Raw genomic sequence first — 24036 nt, 5'->3', positions numbered from 1 at the left:
CTCTTCAGCATTTTAAGGTAATAATTCTGTTACATTTTTTTCAGTTAACTTTATCTCTCAATATAATGTAACATAATCTCTCGATTTATTATTTAGGTACAAGGAAGTAACCATACAGTTTTAAATCCAGAAAAAGTAAAGGTTCGAACAAAAAGTTATCTTACTACATCGTTTTTCTTTGTGGTTTGTTGTGTACTAAGTTTCTCAGACTTTTCATGATATTATAGCACTTTAGTTTAATGCCCGGGTTAAAGTTATTAGTAAAGGGTAATTTTCAGCGTGCCTAAACCTCATTGATGCTGCCCAAGACAATATTCTAGATAGTGGGAATTTTGCTATCTTACAAAGTAGGTAGTTCAGTAATTAGTAATTGGCTAGTTGCAACTGAATGTGACGAAAGTATAACCCATTCCAAATCTTCTACACAAGGCTTTTCATAGGATTTTTGCCAAATATTTTCTTGTAACATCTTGGGTAAATTCTGTGTTTTTATTGTCAAGTGCTATTATCTTCTGTTTTATTTGAGAACTGAGGTTAAACAATTTTAAGATGTGCATTTAAGTTTAACTTGATCTGCTTGAAACAAAATGTGGTAAATATTCATGTGTATTATTATGTGTATTTATGGATCATATATTTGACATTTGACTCATATAATTCACCTATAAAGTGAACATACCACTCAATGCCTTTTTTTAATGAAAACTGCAATAAAAGAAAAATTGCTGAAAAATAGGGACTTTGTATGGTGGTTATACATAGTACACCAACAAGATAGTGCCAGCAAAAGGTAGCATAAGTTTGGCTTGGTTTTAGATCCCAAAACTGACATTAGGACAAAACACTGCTCAGTTTACTTGCAAATTCCCACCCCCTCCTGATAGTTCCATATATAGCCCAAGGAATATGATAAGATTTCAACAATGAAATCTTATTTTACAAAATACAACATGTTTTTAATTGGATTACATTTTTGTCCATTACCATCTACTTTTTAAATTATTTCAAATGGTATTGTGATAAATTACACAGTTAATCATGTTGAAACTAAGAAAATATTTGGTTTAAAATAGGAGCTATAAGGCATTACTAGGCTGATGTAATGCAGAAACTTTGACCTGGAACTCAAAGAAACACAAAGAAAATGGATAAACAATGGACAATAATCTCAAAAACAATAAAAAAAAAAAAAATTGCTAGCCCTAAAGAAAAGAAAACAGCACTAAAACAGAGAGAAAACATCATTGGCTTGTGCCACCATTCCTTGTCAACTATGGATTGAATGAATCAATAGTGGCAGAAGCAACTGTATCATTGTCTAACAAGTTCCATAGACACGCCACCTGATTGGAAAAAACTTTGATATGCACTCTTGAGTATGCATGCTTCTTGAAAAGTTTTTGATCATGTTCTCCTGTTCTCAGAGAATTATTGGGTTGAATTGTGGTTGGGATAAGTTATTCATGGTTGAGCAGGTTGAATATCATATTCCCTCTCTTGTGGCAATAAGCCAGTGTGTATAAATTCAGTTTTTCAAGCCAAGAGGGAAAGGGTTTGTATAGACAGACCTCTGATGTATTTAGTTGTATGTCTCTGAACTGACTCTAGAGTTTCTTGGTCTGTTTTATTAATTGGGTTGCAAATACACATACTGGACTCCAGCTTATGCCAAATTATAGCTATGAAACAACTAAGGGGAATAACTACTGAAAACACTTCAATATACCAAGAGTCCAATTAGCCATTACAGCAGCCCATTTTTCCCAGACACCTATACTACTTGTTTTCTATTATTTAAGAAAAGCATCACCAAGTCCATAGTTTCTGCATTAATATCAATAGTTTCTAGTTTAATATGCAGTCTCCTGTGGCTCACCTTATTGAATGTTTTGCAAAATCATGCCCAGTGGAAAACCCTTGTATGGTGACATATTCATATGCATCAATGAGGTTGATGTCTACAGATTCAATCCAAGCAGAAGCTATACTGACATGGGGACAACAGCCTACTTTGAGTCAGATGTTGAATGACTGGTGTCAATTATGCTTTTAAGTATTTTTCCAACTGCAGAGGTAATACAGATAGTTTGTTAGTTGACTGCTTGACTCTGTTGCCACCTTTGTTTACTGGGGTAATATATGCTATCTTACAGTCTACAGTTATACACTGGAAAGTTGGGTAAATGGGGGCACCAATTCAGTATTTGCCTCTTCTAGAAGATGAGCTTGAATACTGTTAGAGTCTAACAGATTTATTTGGGTTCACATTTTTAAGGCAGGTTTCCATGTCTGCTCTACTGACAATAATAGGTGACATTATGCTTAGTATGTCATAATTGGGGGGATCTGGGAGTGGATTACTGTCAATGGGTGTTAGAATAGAGGGAATTTGCTATAGCTTGGGTATTGCTGTTATTAATTTTCTTAATTTGCACTTATTATTAAAATTAAGGTCCATGCTGTATATGTTGTCCTCTGTGTTGAACATGATAAAATTTTGTCACTGTGTTAGGGTCTAGTGACATGCTGTAAGAGAGGTCTGCTGGAAAGATGTAATTTAAGCTCAATCAGTAACAGTTACTACATGGTTGGTGTGGCTTGCAACAACCTTTATTCAGTGGTTTAAAGTTGACACCTTAACCTGTTCCTGCATTTCTTAAACCTGCAATAGGGATTATTATATTTCCAATTTATGTATTTGGTCCTTGCTCTTTTTTCTTCTTTCTAGCCCTTTTGACTTTTTTGGGTAAGAAGAGGAGTGTTTTTGGCAGGGGCAACCAATATACCTTGGTATGTTTCTTTTTATTCTTGGTATTGTTCCAAGGTAGGATCTAATTTCCTTGGATCTTTTTCACCTTTGGATGAAAAAAGCATCAAAAGTATGAAATCTGAAAAACCTATCAAGACCTTTCTTTGCACTTGGGATTGATTTAAGAAAATCATATTCATGTGGCACAGGAATTTTCTGGGCTCATTAAAATCAGTGTCCTGATCTAGTTTAAGTGATCATTTGGAAATATTTGCACTAGACCTAATTTAGGGTGTAATTCCAATCTTAAAGGATCTTTTCCCCTTGATATTACTATGTGTCAACTCTAGATTAGTCCCTGGCAGAGTCTGTTGTTGATAATGACTCTCTGTATCATTTATTATTGATTAATAACAGTCATCAATATTACACATGGAGAATAACTCCAGTCTTGGAGTTATTCTCCATGTTCAAATCTAAAACCAGCTGCTGAAGAGCATGATCTTTGTGTTATGATCAATTCCCAGATGAAGTTGCATCAGCATAGCCTTCTAGCTTCTGTAACTACAGGGAGATATTTTGGTATTATCAAAAGAATATTTGTCAACTGCAACCAACATGTTATATAAAAAAAAACTATACACCTTTATGGTATTTCCAGTGCTGGATTCTTGTATGACACTTCCCTCCCCTCATTTTAAAGAGGACTAACAGCTCCTGTAGATTTCCCAGTGGCATTTTGTCAAAATGCCATACAACTTGAGGACCCTTGCTTACCATGAGAGGCTTGTGGCATTGAAAATTGCAACCCCTATTTGCCAAAGGAAAAAAGGCTATGTCATCACAGCTTTTAAGCATCTGCAAGTCAACCATAGCTTAAGCCTTCTTCCTATCAACCCTAATCAGAGAACCAAGGGAAACTCAAGAAAATTACCCAATGAACTACCAACTGCAGAGAATTCTACAACTTCTTTTCCAACCATGTTGCTCCACTTTGGAGCTCCTTAATCAATGAGGCTATCCAATCTCAAATCTTGGAGTCATTCAAGCATGGTGTGGACATGGATGCAGAGCAGAGAGTGTGGAATCTATGCTGGGATATCCCAGAGTCCATAACCAAACTTAAAATTCATTGTTGGCAGGTGTATAAAAAGGAACCATCGTTTCATGAATGCACAAGAAAATTTTAGTTAAGGTAAAAAAGTAGGAAGAAAGTATATCAGTATATTTCAGTAGGAAGTAGGGAAAAAGTATATTTTTCCTACAGTAGGAAAAAAATATATATACTTTTTAGTATATATCTATAAAGGAAATGAAAAGGAAAAGTATACTTTTTTCCTTTCTGTAGGAAAAAAGTATATCAACTCTACCCCTGGGTTGATATACTGTACTAGTGCAAGTAATCTTTATGTAGAATGGATTTGAGCCTATCAGTGATGTACTGGTCATTCAATGATATGGAGAGCAGGATATTTCCATGAACGTTTAAATCAACAGTAAATCCAACTATCAGATATGGAAACACTGTCTGGTGGCTATATTATTAAGTACACTATTAATAAATAAAAGGAAATAGAGCAACACAAGTTCTGGTATAAAAAGCAAGACTTGCAGTCATTAGACTACCAATCTTGGCCTGCTGCAAGTATAGGGAAAATGAGAGTCAAATATATAAACCTAGAAATGACATTGATAGGACAGGATTTGAGACATAGTTTTTAACCATAAATATCCATTATCCTGAGGGATATTCAACCCAAATTTAAAAATAAACAGCCAAATCCAAACCCTAGAGTATCATACTGGTCAGTATGTAATGATTGATCAGGATAGTCTGCCAAATGAGGCCATGATAGCCTCTTTGTTAAAAAATTTCAAAGAGAGACTGACATAGAATGTACACTACAATTGAATAATTGAAGAATGTACACTACACATTGGAAAATTGATATAGTCCGTAGGTTATGACCAAGATATATGACTAGAAATCCGAGAGTGCTGTACTGGGGTAAACACACAAGAAAAGGCATTTTCTGTAATTCATCCTGTAAGTTGATCATCTAGTAGCTTGTGTCTAGACTGCTTTCTGCAGGCACATTCCTATCTCTAATTTAGGTCTGGGCAGAGCCATGTACTGAGTATTGATGAGTTTTGATTATGACTGCTGGTGGATCTTTTGATGGATCCTAATATTTAATTGGTTAAAAAAGCAACAGAATTGCCATGCAAATTGAATTTAGGTTCATGAAGAACTATGTCCCCTATGTCTTTTCTTCATTGCCTGCTTCAACTGTTAAATTATTTAGATTGGAATGTAAAATATAGATTATGTAGGCCATATATATATATATATATATATATATGTATTATCAAGCAGAAGTTAGCTTATAAATCACATTTATTCTTGAAATTGATACCTCTGGATATATGCCTATTTAGGTATTTCCATTTCCGAAGAATGTGGAAATGTATTCTGCCATGTCACTGTGAGAATAGCCTAGATACATGTAAGTTAAAACTAATCAGACCTTGCAACCTCTGCTCCAGTCATGCAGTGTGCATGGAATTTTCACAATGTTGAATTATTCAAAATTGTGGCTCATCAATGAAGTATTTCATACTGTGATAAAAAAAAAAAAAAAAAAAAAAAACCCGAATGATGTAGCCAGTCTTCCAGCTCTGTTGTAAGTTTCATTTTCGGAAAGTTATAAAGTAATATTAAGTTTTTGATGAACAATTGGCATAACTTCAATATGACCAACATCAGCCCTCTCAAGATGATTAAGACTCTGCACCCATGTTCAGATACCCAATTTTCTTTAAACTGATTGTGGATTTGAGGGTAAACAGATACTAACATCCATTGATTTGAGAAGGCAACTAAAGCTTCTTAAATTTATATGAAAAACCCTTCTTTATTAATATTTTAGTAATTTATAACTATTCATACCTGGAGGTTTGATACTTAATAAAAATATTCTAGGAGCCATGGCTGGAAAAAAGGCTGCAACTAAACCTGCTCCCCCTTCTCTGGCTAGTGGTAAATATGTCTTTTCTAAAGCAGAAGCGGCAAGAAAATATCTTGAAGCAAAAAGGAGACAATTGCCAAAGAGTGTGAAATTGGCAAAGAAGGTAATTGTGACTTATTTTTTCTTCTGCATTTTTATTTTTAACTGAAATTCAAGTACTCAGTTGATTTCTACTAATTTTATTTAGACTTTAGTGTTTTGGGTCTAACAAGTTAAATTATTTGAACAGTGTTTGAAATCAACAAGGGAGGAGTCTTAAGTTTGCTTATAATTTTCGTCTGTCATCTGACCAATGCCTGTTGAAATCATTTTATTAATATCTAAACATAAATGAAACTCTTGTTGTATTTTTTTTTTCAGGTTTTTATTGAGAAGATGGTTTTCACCAACTATCCTGTTTTATAGATTAACCTAGCTTTGACAATTTAACTAGGCCGAAAAAGAATAGCCTACTTATCTTAAGAAAATTCTTGGTTTGATCCAAGGAAACTTGGCCTTCAAACATAATTAGAATCTAGCTTTAAAATAAGTTACTTTTTTGGTAGTTATATAGTTCTACTTGGGAATACCACATGGGCATAGGAACTAGCAGTCTTTCCAGTTCTTAAAAGCATTGATAAAGTTGTCGATTGTCCTGTCTTGCCAGTTTCCCATGCCCTATGGTCCTATCCTGAAAGGACTGTTTTCAAGGACTGATCTCAATGCTGAATTTATTGGTGTGGAAATAAATAATTACAAAAGAAAATATGCTCAACACTTGCTAAATATTGTGTTGTATATATTTGTCATTTTATTTCTTCTCGTGACCTTCATCATTATGCATTCAAGAAAAAACATCTTTGCTTGCTTTCATTTGAAATCAAGAGTTTGTCCCCCCCCCCTTATTCTATAGGTGCTTTAATTGCGTAGGTTCGAGAAAATGACTTTTAACTTAATGGAAGACCCAAAAGAACCATTAGCCGATTTTTTCAGAGGGGGGAGGAATTGGCAAGGAGTAAGCATCGGCACTGTTTCTGTTTTTGAGAAGAACAGAAACAGAAAAAAACAGTTAGAAAAAAAACAGAACAGAAACAGAAACAGGTCAAACAAAAACAGGTGACCTGTTTCTGTAATCTATTCTGTTTTTCGAAAAAACAGAAAACAGCTGTTTTTAAAAAAAAAACAGCTGTTTTTCCTGTTTTTTCCTTACTTCTTCTATTTCTAATAGGAAAGAAAACATCTTCTTGTTAAATCCTTGTAGTCACATACAAAAGATGAGCAACTTCGTGTAATTCAACACACTAGCGTATTTTTAGGGGGGGGGGGGGGCGAAATTTGTCATAAAATGTGTCCAATCGGGTGATACCAATGCTATATTCCTTTCAAGCTTAAATGTCATTTATAATTGACAATTTACCCTAGTTGCTCTTAGACCGTTGCTTTAGCGGTAAACCATTGCTCAAAGCATATACCAACACTATATTCACCGCTTAAAGCACGGATGCTTTCAAGCCGAGGCTACTTAGACCGCTGCTTGCTAATATATACCAGACAGACACAGAGTCATCCCATCTAGCTTATGTCCACCGCTTAAGTTAGAGGCTATTTAAACCGTCGCTATAGCGGTAACCCATTGCTCTAAGCAAATACCAACGCTCTATAACGCTCTATGGTTAGACCATTGCTCAAGTGGTAATAACCCTCCGCTACACACATACCAAGGTGTCTAGGTTCACCGCTTAAAGTACGGATGCTTGTTGGACCGCTGTTCTAGCGGTAACCCATTGCTCTAAGTAAATACCAACGCTATATTCCTCTTTTATATGGGATTTCATTGAGCCCATGTTTGCCGCTTGAAGCACGAATCCTTAAAGCCGTCAATGGTTAGACCGTTGCTCAAGCGGTAATAGCCATCCGCTACACATATACCAACAGTAGAGACATTGTCATATGGGGTTCCCATCTAGCCCATGTCCACTGTATAGCGTTCAAGCTTCTCTCTCTTTCTCTATCTCTCTCTTTCGCTCAGATTTACCCCGCCGTGAATTAGCATGAGAGGTTGACTCTAGTTGAGCATTGTGGAGTGACATGCATGAGAGGAAAATTTTCAAGTAGTCAAACCGTAGTCAACGGGTTGACTCTATTTCGGCATTGTCAAGGGACATGCATGCACGGAGAGGTGTAGCATAAATGGGAGACAGTCACAACGGCAATCAAAGGGGTAAAATTAACCTTGACTGGGTTGCCCACTTAATTGGACAATCTGTCTTAGCTTTTTTCTACAATTAGCCATGACTTTGACTTTTCCCACAACTATTCCCTTTTTGTTTAAATTCAAAAATCAACGGTATCATGGTATCATGCCCGCTAGATGTGCGTTTCGGTACGGTAGGTACGGGTAGGTATCATGCGTTTCGGTATCATGCCCGCTAGATAGCGTGGCATTTGAAAAAAACAAAACAAAAAAAAACAGAAAACAGATAAAAAAAAAACAGAAACGGAAAAAAACAGATGAAAAAAAAACAGAACAGAAACAGAAACAGGTAAAACAAAAACAGGTAGCCTGTTTCTGTTTTCTGTTCTGTTTTTTGTAAAAACAGAAACAGAAACAGGCAGAAACAGGCAAGAAAAAACAGAAACAGAAACAGAAAACAGAAACAGTGCCGATGCATAGCAAGGAGTTCAATGGGGGACCTCTTGCTGAAAACTCAGGATAGATTTTTTTGGGGTAATTAATTTTCTAACCTCATGTGTCTGTAGTCGTAGGAGGAATCACGTTTCAACAAGTTGTTTACTGGTGCAAAACTATATAATTTGGTTTTCTAAATGTTTTAAGGTTCTATAACTACTTAAATTTTTTTTTAGGCTCAGAAGAAGAAGCCCCTTGTCATTGAGAAGAAAATTGGTGGGGACAAAAATGGAGGCACTCGTCTTGTCAGTACAAGGAAGCCACCCCAGTTCTACCCCATTAATTCCAGGCAAAAGAGATTCCACCGACGCTTAGTCAACAACAAGAATCCTCCAAAGATTAGGAAATCTCTTCAACCTGGAACAATCCTCATCCTTTTAGCTGGTGTTAATAGGGGCAAGCGTGTTGTTCTCTTGAAGGCTTTGAAATCTGGCCTCCTTTTAGTATCAGGTATTTAGCATTTTATTGGTGTTGTGTTAGCATCCAGTTACACTCCAGTCTTTGCATCAAAGATGTACTAAAGGATTAGATGTTTAAAATGAGAGCCTGAGTAATGCATGCTTACTCTTCTAAGGCTTACTCCCTTAGATATTTGCTAAAGGCTTTGGTATTTAAGATGACAGCCTGAGTAATGTATTATTATTCCTCCAAAGATATACTAAAGGATTAGGTATTTAAAATGAGAGTATGAGTAATGCATTGTTATTTTTCTTAAAAATATGCTTAAGGCAGGGACTGGCCACAGTCATTTTATGGCACTTGGTATTAACCAAGTGACATATAGCGATTGCAAATTCTGTCGGTCCCAGTTTTGCTACTTTAGGCACTTCCAGGTAAGCTAGGATGATTAAATTTGGCAGGCGTATGGGGGGCTAGTTAATTTGGAAAAAATAGAAAAAATTAAGTATTTTTAACTTACGAACGGGTGATCGGATCTCAATTAAATTACATATTCAGAAGGATATCGTGTCTCAGAGCTCTTATTTTAAATCCTGATCAGATCCGTGGACATTGGGGGGAGGGAACCTAAAATCTTGTAAAACGCTTAGAGCAGAGGGATTGTGATGAAACTTGGTGGGAAAAATAAACAGAAGTCCTAGATACGTGATTGGCATAACCGGAACGGATCTGCTCTGTTTGGGTTAGTTGGAGGGGGGAGGTTTAAATCTGAAAAATTAGAAAAAAATGAAGTATTTTTAACTTGAGAAGGAGTGATCGGCTCTCAATGAAATTTAAAGTTTGGAAGGCTAACGTGTCTCAGAGCTCTTATTTAAAATTCCGACGGGATCCGGTTACATTGGGGGGAGTTAAGGGGGTGGTCCTAAAATCTTGGAAAACGCTTAGAGTGGAGGGCTCGGGATGAAAAATGGTGGGAAAAATAAGCACAAGTCCTAGATACGTGATTGACATAATCGGAACAGTTCCAGTCTCTTTGGGGGGGGGGGAGTTAATTCTAAAAATTTAGAAAAATGAGGTATTTTTAACTTACGAAGGAGTAGTCAGATCTTAATGAAATTTGATGTTTGGAAGGATATCGTGTTTCAGAGCTCTTATTTTAAATCCGGACTGGATCCGATGACATTGCGGGGAGTTGGAGGGGGGGACCTACAATTTTGGAAAACGCTTAGAGTGGAGGGATTGGGATGAAACTTGGTGGGAAAAATAATCACAAATCCTAGATGCGTGATTGACATAACTGGAACAGATCCGCTCTCTTCGGAGGAGTTGGGGGGAGGAGGATTAATTCTGAAAAATTAGAAAAATGGGGTATTTTTAAGTTACTAACGAGTGATCGAATCTTAATGAAATTTTATGTTTGGAGAAATATCGAGTCTCAGAGCTCTTTTAAATCCCGACCGGATCCGGTGACATTGGGGGGAGTTGGGAGGGGGGACCTAAACTCTTGGAAAACACTAAGAGTGGAGGGATCGGGATGAAACTTGGTGGGAAAAATAAGCACAAGTCCTAGATACATGAATGACGTAATTGGAACGGATCCGTCCTCTTTGGGGGAGTTGGGGGGAGGGGTAGTTCTAAAAAATTAGAAAAAATGAGGTATTTTTAACTTACGAAGGAGTGATCGGATCTTAATGAAATTTCATATTTAGAAGGACCTTGTAACTCAGATCTCTTCTTTTAAATCCCGACCGGATCCAGTGTCATTGGGGGAAGGGGTGACCGGGAATCTTGGAAAACGCCTAAAGCGGAGAGATCAGGATGAAACATGGTGGGAAGAATAAGCACAAGTCCAAGATATGTGATGAAAATAACCGGACCGGATCCGCTCTGGTTGGTGGAGTTAGGGGGGAAGTAATTCTGAAAAATTAGAAAAAATTAGGTATTTGTAACTTATTAACGGATGATCATATCTTAATGAAATTTGATATTTAGAAGGATCTTGTGCTTTAGAACTCTCATTTTGAATCCCGACCAGATCCGGTGACATTGGAGGGAGCTGGAGAGGGAAACAGGAAATCTTGGAAAACGCTTAGAGTGGAGAGACCGGGATGAAACTTGATCGGAAGAATAAGCACAAGTTGTAGATACGTGATTGACATAATTGGAACGGATCCGTTCTCTTTAGGGGAGCTGGGGGTTGTTAATTTGGAAAAATTAGAAATATTGAGGCATTTTAACTTAAGAATGGGTAACCGGATTTTAATTTATTTCTAATCACGACCAGTTCTGTTGACATCGGAGAGAGTTGGAAGGGGAAACCGGAAATCTTGGAAAACGCTTATAAATATTGAAGATATGTGATTGACGTAACCGGACTAGATCCGCTCTCTTTGGGGGAGTTAGGGGCTGGGGCTCAGTACTTTGGTAAGTTTGGTGCTTCTGAACGTGCTAGGACGATGAAAATTGGTAGGCGTGTCAGGGAGCTGCACAAATTGACTTGATAACGTCGTTTTCTCCGATTCAACCATCTGGGGGCTGAAAGGAGAGGAAAAATTGAGGTATTTTTAACTTACGAGCAGTTGATTGGAAATTGCAAAACAGAGGAAAAATTCAGAATTTTTTCTTAGGTATGTAAATTGGAAATTGCTCAAAAACGATAGGGGCTTTTGAATAGTTTTTGTTTAGTAGTCGTCACTTGTTTAGTTGTGAAATAAATAGTCACTTTTTTCGGGAGCATCGCTGCCGCCGACCCCCTGTTAAGGCTTAAGTATTTAAAATGAGAGCCAGGCTAATGCATATCTTGTCCACGAAGTGCTTAGGACAAAAACAGAGGCTATAACTTACGGTTTATTGTATTAATATTTTTTTAATTTGGAAATTCTGAATTTTTTATGTATGTAAATTGGAAATAGCTCAGAAAAGAGAGGGGCTTTTGAGTGTTCTTTTTTTGTGTGTGTGTGTGTGTGTGTATGCAGATATCACAGAAACCTCTCATATACAACCAAAATACCGGCAAAAAATGTGCTCTTTAATTAGAGTTTTGTAGATGTAAAGTCATAAGTGAGCTTGGAGTGATATTACCCTTGTTGAAATCTCGTTATACGAATAATTGTATTAGGACTCAACCGATATAGATGTTTGGTATCTGATACTCATGTATCGGTATCGTACCGATGTAATTTGCCGATACATCGGCAAATTTTCCCTTCGAAAAAAAAGCTTACCTAGAGTTTCAACCCTACATTCTCTGCCTTTATTCATACCCACTTGTTTCTCCCTGGTGTGTTACACACCAAAGAACAGCCTCAATAATTCGATTAGAAAAATCGAAAAGATAAAAGATTTAGAAAAAAAGGTTAAACCAAAAAAAGATCTAGTCTGAACAGTAAAACTATTTTAAGCTCGTTTAGTTTATTAACACAAATGTGTGAAAATCTGACCGAAAGAAGCTTAAGATATTGAATGAAATTGGTTACGTGAAAACTTTACTTTACATTCACATGGAATTGTCTCTTACTAACGAATTCATGCTAGGCACAATGGATACAGGGCTTTAAGTCTGGTGGAGGGATTTAAAGACTGTGTCTACAAAATCGTCCAGTATGCTGACAAGTTTGAAAATTGGAACATATAAGTTAAATTTCCAAGGTAAATAAGTAAATTTTTCAAGGTGTCGGCAGGCAGTGCCAACAACATGGACCCATATGGAAATGTAGGTATCAATTCTTAGAGCACTTTCATTTAACAATACTTTAATTTCTTAATAGTTTTTAAAATTATGCCCGTAATCCCCTTCTCGGTGGAAAAGTGTCCCAGCTAAAAGGCAACAAAATGGTATTTTCCCTCATAGGTTTTTAGGGGGGGGGGTACAAAAGAAACTTTAAGAAACGCATCAAAAATGTGAAGTTGATATCTACTCCCTTACGATTTCTGGGAATATTTCTGGTCTATGCTGTTATTATGAAAGTAAAGAATAACACTAAACCCCAAATTGATCAGAATTTATTCAGTAGAGGAGGAGGACTGTCCCTTCCTCATCCACAGCTCCACCTCAAGGTCGCAGAAACTTTGGAGTGTGCTCATTGGATCAAGCAAAGATTTAAAAAAGAACGCTAAATTAAAAAAAAAAATACGCGCCAAACAAGGCATACTCAATGCCGATAAAAGCTAGAAAAGAACAGAAACTTCTAACAAAAAGAAAAAAGGGATTATGACTAATCAAGTGAAGAAGAGAAGGTGAAATCAGAATTGTTCGTCATTAAAATTGTAAAGTAATTAAAATCTAACATGTATTAGGCTGGACTCTTATTACCTGGATATGCTTGGAGTGGCTTAAATACATTTGTTTTGTCTTTTTTTTTTTTGCTGGAGGTAAGGTCAATGGTTTTAGGTTTTCCTTTAAAAAATACTGTTTCTAGTTTTCTTATCTCATCTTGCATTATTCTTTTTGTTCCTATTTTTCTGGTTTCATATTACTTTCGTTTTTATTCTTTTGTTGTAAAAATATAAATGAATAGACAAATCTTAAACGAGTACAGCTTAAATTGAATATGCAAATTAAGCTTAAAAGAACACAAATATTTTACTATTGTAGCATAAATGAAGCTCAAAACGAACAAAAACTAAATAAACAATCATAGCAAACAAACAGACAACATGTACTAATATAAATGAATAAATAAACCTTAAAAAGAATAAAGCTTTAATTTAATTTGTGAATCAAGATTGAAACGAACAAAAATTAATTCAAAGAAGAGTATGGGTACTTGCTCCTCCCTTAGCTGTAAAATTCTAAAACCTACTGCGTCATAGGCGCTTTACTAGAAACATTTTCTTGCATACTTATTACAACATTGGAAATAAATTAAATCGCTGTAAAGTCAAATTTTGAACTGATGGGCTTTTCAGCAGTTGACATTATTATATATCAAATATTCAGATTAACCTTATTTCTTCCCAAGACCGTTCACGACAAATTTCGTTTCACAACAAACAATTTAGCTACTGTCTCCTTTCCTAACTTTAAGAATCTAAAGCCTACTGCGTTATTAACGCTTCACTGAGAGCGAATTATATTACAAACATTCTCTTTTTAAGTTATTACAGCATTGACATGAAAATACGTATTGTGCTATTTAAATTTTACTTATTCAATCAGAATTAAACCTTTAGTCTTCTTACAGTATATTAAACGCTGAATGCATTTTAAATGAGTTCAATACGTTGTGGCAATTAAGTGTTTCTCCTTGTACCATAAAGATAGTACATTCAGATGCCTGCTGGTACAGAAATATTTGCCCACTACGCGACTACGCGTGTGGGCTGTTCTGACAGACAACAAGCTAAACATAATCGAGGAAGTCAGGTTCCAATCCGAGTTTAGTCTTTTGGTAAAATAGATTCTGACCATAACTAAAATGTTTTTCTCGCAAGTACAACTAACATGTTAGCTATTGTAATTGATATAGGCTTGTAACCAATTCAAGGGTAAGAATGGCAACCTGTTTCTAGGTTATTGACCTATTAGCTATCATGGTTTCTTCTGGTTTGTGACAGTTGTAACCTTGGATAACTACTTTAACTTCTGCAAGGGTAATGAACTAACATCATTTGGGGATTAGTGCCAGAATTCGCTCTCACTCAATTGTACTATCTGTCTTGGCTTTTTCTACAATTAGCCATGACTTGATGCCCACAACTGCACCCTGTTTGCAGGTTGCCACCTAGAAATTATTCCTGGTTATGACAGAAAGGTCAGACAGACATTTTAACAGTGTTAGCTTAAGAAAGGCTTACTCTTGGGTAACATAATTGAGTTTTCCCATTAAAAAGGACATGTTTTTCTTGGGAGATGTATTAAGATTTCTTGTGGAAGTTATGCAGTTTTCTATATTGTTGCCAACCCAATTTACAGTGAAAGTTTTCTGTAGAATCTACAGAAACGATTTTGGCACAAGGGATGTATAAACAAACTGTATTTGGTCGAGAAATTAAGGTTTAGCGTACTTTGTCGAGGACTGCTTTCTGCTAAAAATAAACGTTTATCATCTGTGTATTTTAGTCCGTTTTACTATTTCAAATTTTACTGCTCTTGTACACTTTTGTTTTGGCTAGTGTCTTGTCATCTAATGCGATGTCATGCGTTTGCACGCACTTATGTTGCAAAAGTTTTGGGGCCCCACTGTGATCCTATGATAAGAGGAATGTAAGCGTTGCAAATTGGATAAAGATATACATAGGGGTTAACTTTTAGACTAAAATAAAGAAGACTGTTTTTTAAAGACCATAAACAATATGAAAACTTTTGGTTTCCATCTTGCTTAGAGATACAATTCCCCGACAGAATGACTAGGAAATAGCCTTACATTTCATACAACGATTTTCCTTAGTCTTGGTAATTTATGCCCGTGCTTCACATGTACTTGCCTATCCATTTTGTCTACATCGAACATGTCACTGCATGCTATTTGTCACTATGTTTGTATGTTTCTCGCCATTTTATTGGTATTGGTCGTCCAGTAGGGAAATTAACCACGGACTATTATTTACTGAAGATTTATAAATCGTTTGCTTTTGGTAATTTACTATGTTCCTTTTGTTTGCAGGGCCTCTCAAAGTTAATCGCGTTCCATTGAGGCGAGTTCACCAGAAGCTTGTTATTGCCACAAGCACTCGTATTGATATCTCTAACGTCAAGGTTCCAGAACACATCAATGATACTTACTTTAGACGACACAAGGTCAAGAAAGAGGCCAAGGAGGGAGACATTTTTGCCAGCAAGCCAGAGGTATGTTTGTTAGTTTGCCTTTTATTTAATATCATTATTATATCATCTTTTATCGAATATTTGAATTAGCCTATTATTTTTGCTAAAAAATTAAATAGTTATTTTGTTCAATTAATTTAAAAACCTTTCCGAAAAAGAAGTTTTCTAAAGTAAAGGAAAGACCATATTAAATCACCAGAAATTAAATGAACAGTCATAATAAAAAGACATACAACAGGTACTAATATGCATAAATAAATGAACCTTAAAATGTTTAAAGCTTAATTTGAATATGTAAATTAAGCTTAAAACGAAAAAAATATTTTGCTATTGAAGCATAAATGAAACCCAAAAAGAACAGAAATTAAATAAACAATCAAAGCAAACAAATATACAATAGGAATTAATATAAATGAGTAAATAAATCTTAAAACGAGTAAATAAATCTTAAAACGATTGAAACTTAAATTGTTTATGCAAATCAAGTTTGAAACGAACAAAGATCTCTGCAAACAAGAGTTTGGGTTTTTCCTTCTTCTCTCACTGTAAAAGTCTAAGACCTACTATCGGCGCTTTACTGAAAACTATATGTCTTGAACAGTTTTTAAAAGTACAAATAAAATCAAACTGAATGTATTGTATATAATTGTATCTATTGTTGAAAGATCATCAGTTCAAGATTTTTTTTTTCACTTTAATTTTATTTTAATTTCCAATGCTTCAATGCTGAATATATGATATATAATGATATTAATTACTGAAAGCTTATCTGTTCAAAATTTGATTTAATGTTGATTTTCTATGTTGTGATAAGCACAAAGAAAATATTTGTAATATTATTCATTTTCAGTGTAGTGCCAATGACGCAGTAGGTTTTAGACTTTTACAATGAAAAAAAGGATGTAAAAGCCAAACTCTTGTTTGTAGAGATTCTTCGATTCAAGCTTGATTTGCGTATTCAATTTAAATTACGACTATCCCCGGGCCCTGGGGGGTTGCGTCGACACCAAAGTTTTTGTTAGCTTAATTTTGACTGTTTTTAACAAAATTGCTATCTCTAAATTTGTTCTGATGCATTTTGGGAAAAAGGACGTGAGAGGAGGGGGGGGGGGCTAGTTGCTCTATGATCTCTTTTGACTCTTAAAAAGTGAACGAGAACTTTCACTTTCCAAGTAAATGAGCCCTCTCTGAAGTTTACAAGAGCATCCTTTGCATTAGAACAATATATGCCCCAAGGCCATAACTTACAACGCCTGCCTCCGGGCCCTGGGGGGTTGTGTCGACACCAGAGTTTTATTATCTAAAGTTTTAACTATTTTTAACAAAATGTCTATCTCAAAATTTTATATGATTCATTTGGGGGAGAAAGGCGTGGAGGGGGTCTAGTTACCCTCTGATCTCTTTTGACTCTTAAAAAGTGAACTAGAACTTTCACTTTCCAAATGAATTAGCCGTCTTTAAAGTTTATACGAGCATTCCTTCAAGAAAAACCTTATGTTTCCCCAGGTATAACTTTCAACACCTGCCCCACGGTTCTGGGGGGTTGCGTCGACACCTGTTGTGTTGAAAATAGTGTTGCCTCTGACAACGTTAAATTAGGTCATTCGGCTTTATATTTCACTTTGTGACCCCCCCCCCCCCTAGTCAATGTGAATCTAATTATTTTTATGTGATCTCTGTAATTTCTTTCATCTCTCCGTAGCTTTCGATTTAATTTCCTAGCTTAATTAAAAAAGGATTAGTCCTCTCTTGGACCAAGTTAAATGTTATTAATCATACAAGTATTAGACTACGTTTAAATAGCATGGGTCAAAAAAGTATAGGTCAATTCTTGGAATGTAAGCAAGGAAGGGTCAAACTCTGACCTAGTTTAGGGAGAAAATACAAAGTTCGGTATATAAGTTGTTTTCTGAAAAAAGTAGGAGAATTTTTCATTTTATTCCCTGAGGGGGACATGTATGGAAAAAGTTCCGAAGCTGCCAGTAGCAGAACCCTACAAAATTCCAAAAGCTGCCAAATCTGCCAACAAATTTCACTAGTCCTTGAAAACTAAAAAGTAGAACTCCTACTATGCTACCTAACTTTTTATACGGTCAGGGGAGGGGGAGGGGGGCTCCTATATTCGTGTCATGGAATAACTGAAGACTTAGTTTCGATCCTACATAAGTTAGAAGTAACATTTGTTGTGCAATTTCCGTCTTTTTGATGTCAGGGCCAATTCTACGATTTCTACTTTCGTCTTACTGACTTTCACGCTTACTCATTTATTTGCCAGCTTTGTCTCTCAGAGAGCCTGTCTGTCTTGGCTTTACTTATACTTACCTTCGCTCTCAAGTCTTTCATCACTTCCACCTAGTTGATAATTCAAACTCCCACCGATCGCTTTCACTGACATTATCATAATCTTTTTATAAACTTGAAACATAGTGCAAGGAGGTTTATTATAATGTTATTCAGTTTTATTTGACAAATTTCGATGTGCCGTGAGAGATAGATGGTGTCCATCGTATTTTATTTCTTGACAAGTGGGAATCACTTTATCTCTTTAGTAAACCCTTTAGAGGTTCGATATAATTGCCAGTTTATTTGCAGACAGATAGTAAATTTGAGATCCTGCATTTTGTCATCCACTAAGCCTTGAAAAAAGTTGGTCTGTTGATTGGTTCACATTTGCCCCAGCCCTCTATATTTGAAAAAAGTATGTGGGGTGATTTTCGTTGAAAATATCCTTTTTTGTTATTTTCATTGAAAAAATTCAACAGAAAACTACATTTACCCCCTAGATTTTGAAAACAGCAGTTTGTACTCATCAACCAGCCCCTCCCCCTCCTTCCCTACATTTTTGTGAATCGATCGCGCTGGTTCTCAAGGGCGCTCTAGTATCCTGAAAATGTTGCTTTAAATGTTATTTGTTTGTTAATTTATCTACCAAACTAAAATAGTATATAGCTGGAAGAATTCAGCCTATCTGTGGATAATCTTCTATGAGCAAAGGGCAATCTTGTAAAAAAAATCTGACTGTACAACTGCCGTTTTCTTTGAACTGTCCCGATTTCGCGTTTTTATTTTATTTTATTTTTTTTATATAGTGTTTTGAGTATATCATCATTGAAGTCAAGAGGCTCGGGAACTTTTGGGAAGATCTAGGCGATTAAGTGAGGAGAGTGTATGTGAATGTAAATAAAGAATTTTGTATATGTGCTACTTTTTACATGAATTGTACTTTGTACTTAGAGATGGTTGGAAAATTCAGGTCGTCTATAGTTTACTTTCTATAGGCATTAATCAGTTTTCCGAGATAAGTTTTTGAGAGTCTACAACTGTCTTTAGTTTTCTTTCTCTGGACAGCCCCGACCGCTCATACATATGCTCTAAGCACTAAGCACGTCTGTATCAATCTTATTTTGTGCTTTTCGTATACCATAGAAAAACTCTAAACCGTTCACGCCAAACCGTTTGGTTTGATGTGAAGAAGCTCCATAGCTTTTGAAAATATTTAACATAATACAGAGGGTGAAGAGACGATACTGAATATGTGTAAATAAAAAATCTTGTATATTCGCTACTTTGTGTGTGAGTTAAGACTAAGGATATCTGGAAAATTCAGGTCGTTTATAGTTTACTTTCTATAGGCACTAATCAATTTTCCGAGATAAGTTTTTGAGAGTCTACAACTGTCTTTAGTTTTCTTTCTCTGGACAGCCCCGACCGCTCATACATATGCTCTAAGCACTAAGCACGTCTGTATCAATCTTATTTTGTGCTTTTCGTATACCGTCGAAAAACTCTAAACCGTTCACGCCAAACCGTTTGGTTTGATGTGAAGAAGCTCCATAGCTTTTGAAAATATTTAACATAATACAGAGGGTGAAGAGACGATACTGAATATGTGTAAATAAAAAATCTTGTATATTTGCTACTTTGTATGTGAGTTAAGACTAAGGATATCTGGAAAATTCAGGTCGTCTATAGTTTACTTTCTATAGGCACTAATCAATTTTCCGAGATAAGTTTTTGAGAGTCTACAACTGTCTCTAGTTCTCTTTCTCTCGACAGCCCCGACTGCTCATATATTTGCTTTAAGCACTAAACACGTCTATATTAATCTTATTTTGTGCTTTTCGTGTACCGTCAAAAAACACTAAACCTTTCAACCCAAACCGTTTGGTTTGATGTAAGGAAGCTCCACAACTTTTGAGAATATCTAACATAATACAGAGGGGGAGAAGATAAGACTGAATATGTGTAAATAAAAAATCGTTTATATTTGCTACTTTGTGTATGAACTGTGACTAAGGATATCTGAAAAATTCAGGTTGTCTGTTGTGTATTTTCTAAAGGTATTGATCAATTTTCCAAGATAAGTTTTTGAGACTCTACAACTGTCTTTAGATTTATTTCTCTGGACAGCCCCGACTGCTCATACATATGCTTATAAGCACTAGTCACATCTATATTAGTCATATTTAGAAGCTCTGTAATCTTTGAGAGTATCTTAACAAAACACTGAGGGGGAGGAAAGGGGGCTGCATATATATGTCAATAAGAAATCTTGTGTATTTCCCACTTTATGTATGAATTAATGTTAAGGATAGCTGGAAAATTCAGGTCGTCTGTATTTTCTTTTCTATAGACTTTAATCAGTTTTCCCAGATAAATTTTTGACTGTCTACAACTGTCTTTAGTTTTATTTCTCTGGACAGCCCCGACTGCTCATACATATGCTTATAAGCACTAGCTCTGTCTGTATGATTCATATTTAGGTGTTTTTTTTTTATATATATATGTAATATATATACTATCGAAGAATTTCGGTTTGATATTAAAAAGTAGCGTGATTTTTGGGTATGTCTAATAAAATACCGAGGGGGAGGAAAGGAGACTACATATGTAGGTAAATATGAAATCTTGTATGTTTTGCACTCTATGTATGAATTAAGGTTAAGGATGTCTGGAAAGTTCAGGTCGTCTGTAGTTTATTTTCTATAGCCATTAATCAATTTGTCCATATAAGTTTTTGACAGTCTACAATGGCGCTAGTTTTTCTTCTTTTTTTCTTTTTCTTTTCCTGGCCTTTCTTAGTAAACCAAGTTCAAATGTAGCCAACCTGTCAAATTACACATTACACTTATATAAATGCGTATACAAAACGCGCGTATCAGTACCAGCTACCGGTACTAAAAGTAGTTTCGACATTGAGTAAATGTAGTTTTACTTCCTAAAGTTCCAAAAGAATATGCCATTAGCCCCAGGTTTGAACAAAGCCTTCATTCACTTGAAAGTCCTGGAGACTTCTTGCTGTGCGATTCTAACCTGACTTAAGCTCTTCGTGCAGACTTGAAAAGAAGTCATTAGTATTTGTCCTGCATTGATACGGTCCACTGCTTTGTTGAGGTCGTAATATTTTAATTCTATGCAGAATTATGGAAATTGCGACATGGAACGTTGTATATAGAAGTTGTATTAGTTGTAATAGAATTTGGTTGCTCGCTTTATGAAAAAATATTACTAGAAATCAGTCATTGGGGTATATGCCCAAGAAGCGACTGATGTAGACGGTTGTGACTGGATCAATTTTCCGTGCAGTTACAGGAACAATCAGATACTAGGTCCCAGTTCAAAATCGGGGTTTGTTTTTTTTTTTTTTTTTTTTTTTGTCTTTTAATGTAGGCATGAATAATGTAGTTTTAATCTTTAAATAAAGATTATTATTAGTAGTGCTAGAGTTAATTAAATATAAAATTTTGGAAGGGTAACTACCTAAAGGCACTTACGACTGATAGACTCCAGGGTTAGAATTTGAGAGGAATTTTCCAAGAAAAGTTGGATGTGAATCCGTAGAGTTTTGAACCTGACAATATAGAAGACGAATGGGATGATTTTTGGAAAATAGCCTAGAAGTAGCTTCTTGGAAGCAAAGTTGGAAACTCAGCGACTTGCATCAGTGAAATCGCTTTAGGCCTGGTATAAGAGAGAAGTTTGTACAAGAAATTTCTTAGTGAGAGGTCTTACGAGAATAAAGGAAAAGTAAGGGAAGTATAGAAGACATTATACTGTTAATTAAGGAGATATGAAAAGGGAGTCATGGATGAAACTGCCGAGAAACCGGAAGGTTTCTATTATGCCAGATGGCATAATAGTAAAAATTATGTTTTCCTGTTAAGGAATTAAGAGGAAGTTTTCAATCTGGACATGTCTCAGTTAAAAGTAAGAACATGGCCTAATTAGTGATAAACGGAATGTACAGCTTTCCGAACATACAGGAAGAGGCAGTAGTAATACGATTTGAAAATAATAAGGCCTCATGTGCTGATGGCAGTTGTTAACGAGTTCTGAAACATTGTGGTTGCGAGATCTGACAGCTGCGAATTTAGAGATAAATTCTTGATGATTAAGGGTTTTTTTTTCTGAAGAACTATGGTTTTTGAAAAGGGGGAAAGTTACTACTAAGTATAGGAAAATTTAAATTAAATTCCTTTGTAAGAAGGGTGATAAGATTGAATGTAGCACAGAGGTCTTAGGTTGGTTTTTGTAGAGAGCAAATAACTTAGGATGATACTTATTTGACTAAGAGATGAGGTTAATGAAGTTGAAGAAAGGAACAATGTAATTTTAGGAATGAAAAAGATAGTTCAAGGATATAGCTTTACTTTGCGTACTAACTTAGTGGTATTATTAGTAGAGGTGGTGATGGAAGAGTTTGGAAGAATAGGAATCTGCGAAAAAGATAGGAATATTGGAAGCATGGTCATGACATTCATAAAGTATGGCTCTGAGAAATGGGTGCTTCGGTAGGCTAAGAAATTTTAGTAAATGTTTTGCGAATGCATTTTCTAAAGATAGTTTTAGCCAATTGTTTGGCTTACTGTATATCAGACCATAGTTGTTTGAAAAATTGGTTCGAGCCGACTTTCTGGGGCTATAATGAAAGAGAGGTTAACATGGCTAGGTCATGTTTTATGGATAGAGGATGACGGATTGACAAATATTGTGCTTTCCCCCCTTCTGGTTGGGACCAAGCGAAAAGCTGGTGGTCCCAGAATTGGCTGGAAGGGGTAATGAAAAATTATTTAAGTTGAAAGGGGAACTATATGAGAGGAAGTAACGAGTATCACCATAAATTTTTCCAACATATCTGATCAATGAACCAATAATAGAGTTTTTCTAAGAAATAGCTTGTGTTTTGATGTTAGATGACACGCCAATAAGACTGTTGGTAACAGGCACATAATCTAATGCTATGTATAAAAACCAAATCTAAAAGTTTAGATTACTTATTGTTGTTTAAATATTGAAGGGCTTAATGCTGCTGGAAAATTCAATGAGTGTCAGATCGATTAGTCGAAAAGATGAAGCGACTTAATGAATGGAAAAACATCGTCAATAAATAAATGATTTTTGCCTTGTATGTTCGCGATTCTGCTATATCCGGATTCTTTGTGTTTCCGCTAATGAATTTTTATTTTTCTAAAATCTGTCCGACAAGTAAATTTCGTAATACACGAACATGAATTTGAAAACGAAATTGTTAATTTTTTATTTTTGTTGAGATATCGAATAACCCTTTGGGGGGGTTCCCAGAAAGTTTGTGGATCAATGCTTATGTACGTGGTGTTTAAAAACATAGCTGAACATATCTTTTTTGAATTATGAAAGAGACTCATATTAAATTTATTCTTTTTCAGAGGTACACCCCAACTGAGCAGAGAAAGAAGGACCAAGCTGAAGTTGATGTACAGTTGTTAAAGGCAATTAAAGCACAACCAGATGCTGCTATGCTTGTGAAATATCTTCGTACCATTTTTGGGCTTAAAAACAACATGATTCCACATAAATTGAAGTTTTAACTGTAAAAAAAAACTTCTGGAAGTTTTGTTCAATAAACTTTCTTCAAAAAAAATTTCTGTACCTTTCTGTGTCTTTTCTAGCGTAAAGGTTTTACTAAGCAATGATCTTTCTGGTACCTATGTAAATGAGGCATTATCATCCTCTCCAAATTACATAATTGATCTTTGGGAGCACCAAAATTTTTTATCCAGTATCCACGTCTTTAGATACATTGGAAGTTGCTAGGGTACAAAAATTAGCCAGCGGTATCACGAACTTGGATTAAAAAAAAAAGTCACAGCACTGATGCTGACATCAATTGAGGGGAAGGGTAGGAAAAAAATTTGCCCATTATATTTTTTACTCCCCTCCTAGATACTGAAAATACTTTTTTAGGCATTTTCATTCGGAATTATGTAGGTAATTGGTATTACGATGTAGGTAAATTTTTATTAAATATATAATACATAGAGGTGGTTAGGGGTTAGGTATTTAATATAATGTGTTCTACACGGCCTGCTTCCCGAAATTTCTCTCAATTCTACTTTATTAAACAGTAAAAAACTTTAGCGTAAAGAGCGAGGAGTTAAGAAGGGAA

General features: G+C 35.5%; 1 protein-coding gene across 2 annotated transcripts; it reads left to right on the top strand.

Annotated features, from left to right (window-relative positions):
* Positions 1-43: 43 nt before the first annotated feature.
* On the top strand, positions 44-23530 carry LOC136028248 (large ribosomal subunit protein eL6-like). Of its 2 annotated transcripts, none has more exons than XM_065705975.1 (5): positions 44-141; positions 5733-5881; positions 8623-8896; positions 15451-15632; positions 23297-23530. In XM_065705975.1, the coding sequence occupies exons 2-5, from the start codon at positions 5738-5740 to the stop codon at positions 23456-23458; spliced, it is 762 nt and encodes a 253-aa protein (XP_065562047.1). In that variant the 5' UTR covers positions 44-141; positions 5733-5737; the 3' UTR covers positions 23459-23530. The 2 variants fall into 2 exon arrangements, with proteins under 2 accessions (XP_065562047.1, XP_065562048.1); XM_065705976.1 differs by lacking the exon at positions 44-141 and adding an exon at positions 278-347.
* Positions 23531-24036: the final 506 nt, after the last annotated feature.

Source organism: Artemia franciscana, chromosome 6 (assembly GCF_032884065.1).
Source record: "Artemia franciscana chromosome 6, ASM3288406v1, whole genome shotgun sequence".
NCBI classification, from domain to species: Eukaryota; Metazoa; Arthropoda; class Branchiopoda; order Anostraca; family Artemiidae; genus Artemia; species Artemia franciscana.
Note: the sequence above shows the minus strand (reverse complement) of the source record. Positions and strands in the feature narration are given on the sequence as shown.

What these genes read in the sequence shown, in the direction of transcription:
- LOC136028248 (XM_065705975.1), top strand. Translation starts at nt 5,738, where the DNA reads ATGGCTGGAAAAAAGGCTGCAACTAAACCTGCTCCCCCTTCTCTGGCT. An exon ending in GTGTGAAATTGGCAAAGAAG is followed by an intron (nt 5,882 to 8,622) that starts GTAATTGTGACT and finishes ATTTTTTTTTAG; the next exon opens with GCTCAGAAGAAGAAGCCCCT. An exon ending in TTTTTGCCAGCAAGCCAGAG is followed by an intron (nt 15,633 to 23,296) that starts GTATGTTTGTTA and finishes ATTCTTTTTCAG; the next exon opens with AGGTACACCCCAACTGAGCA.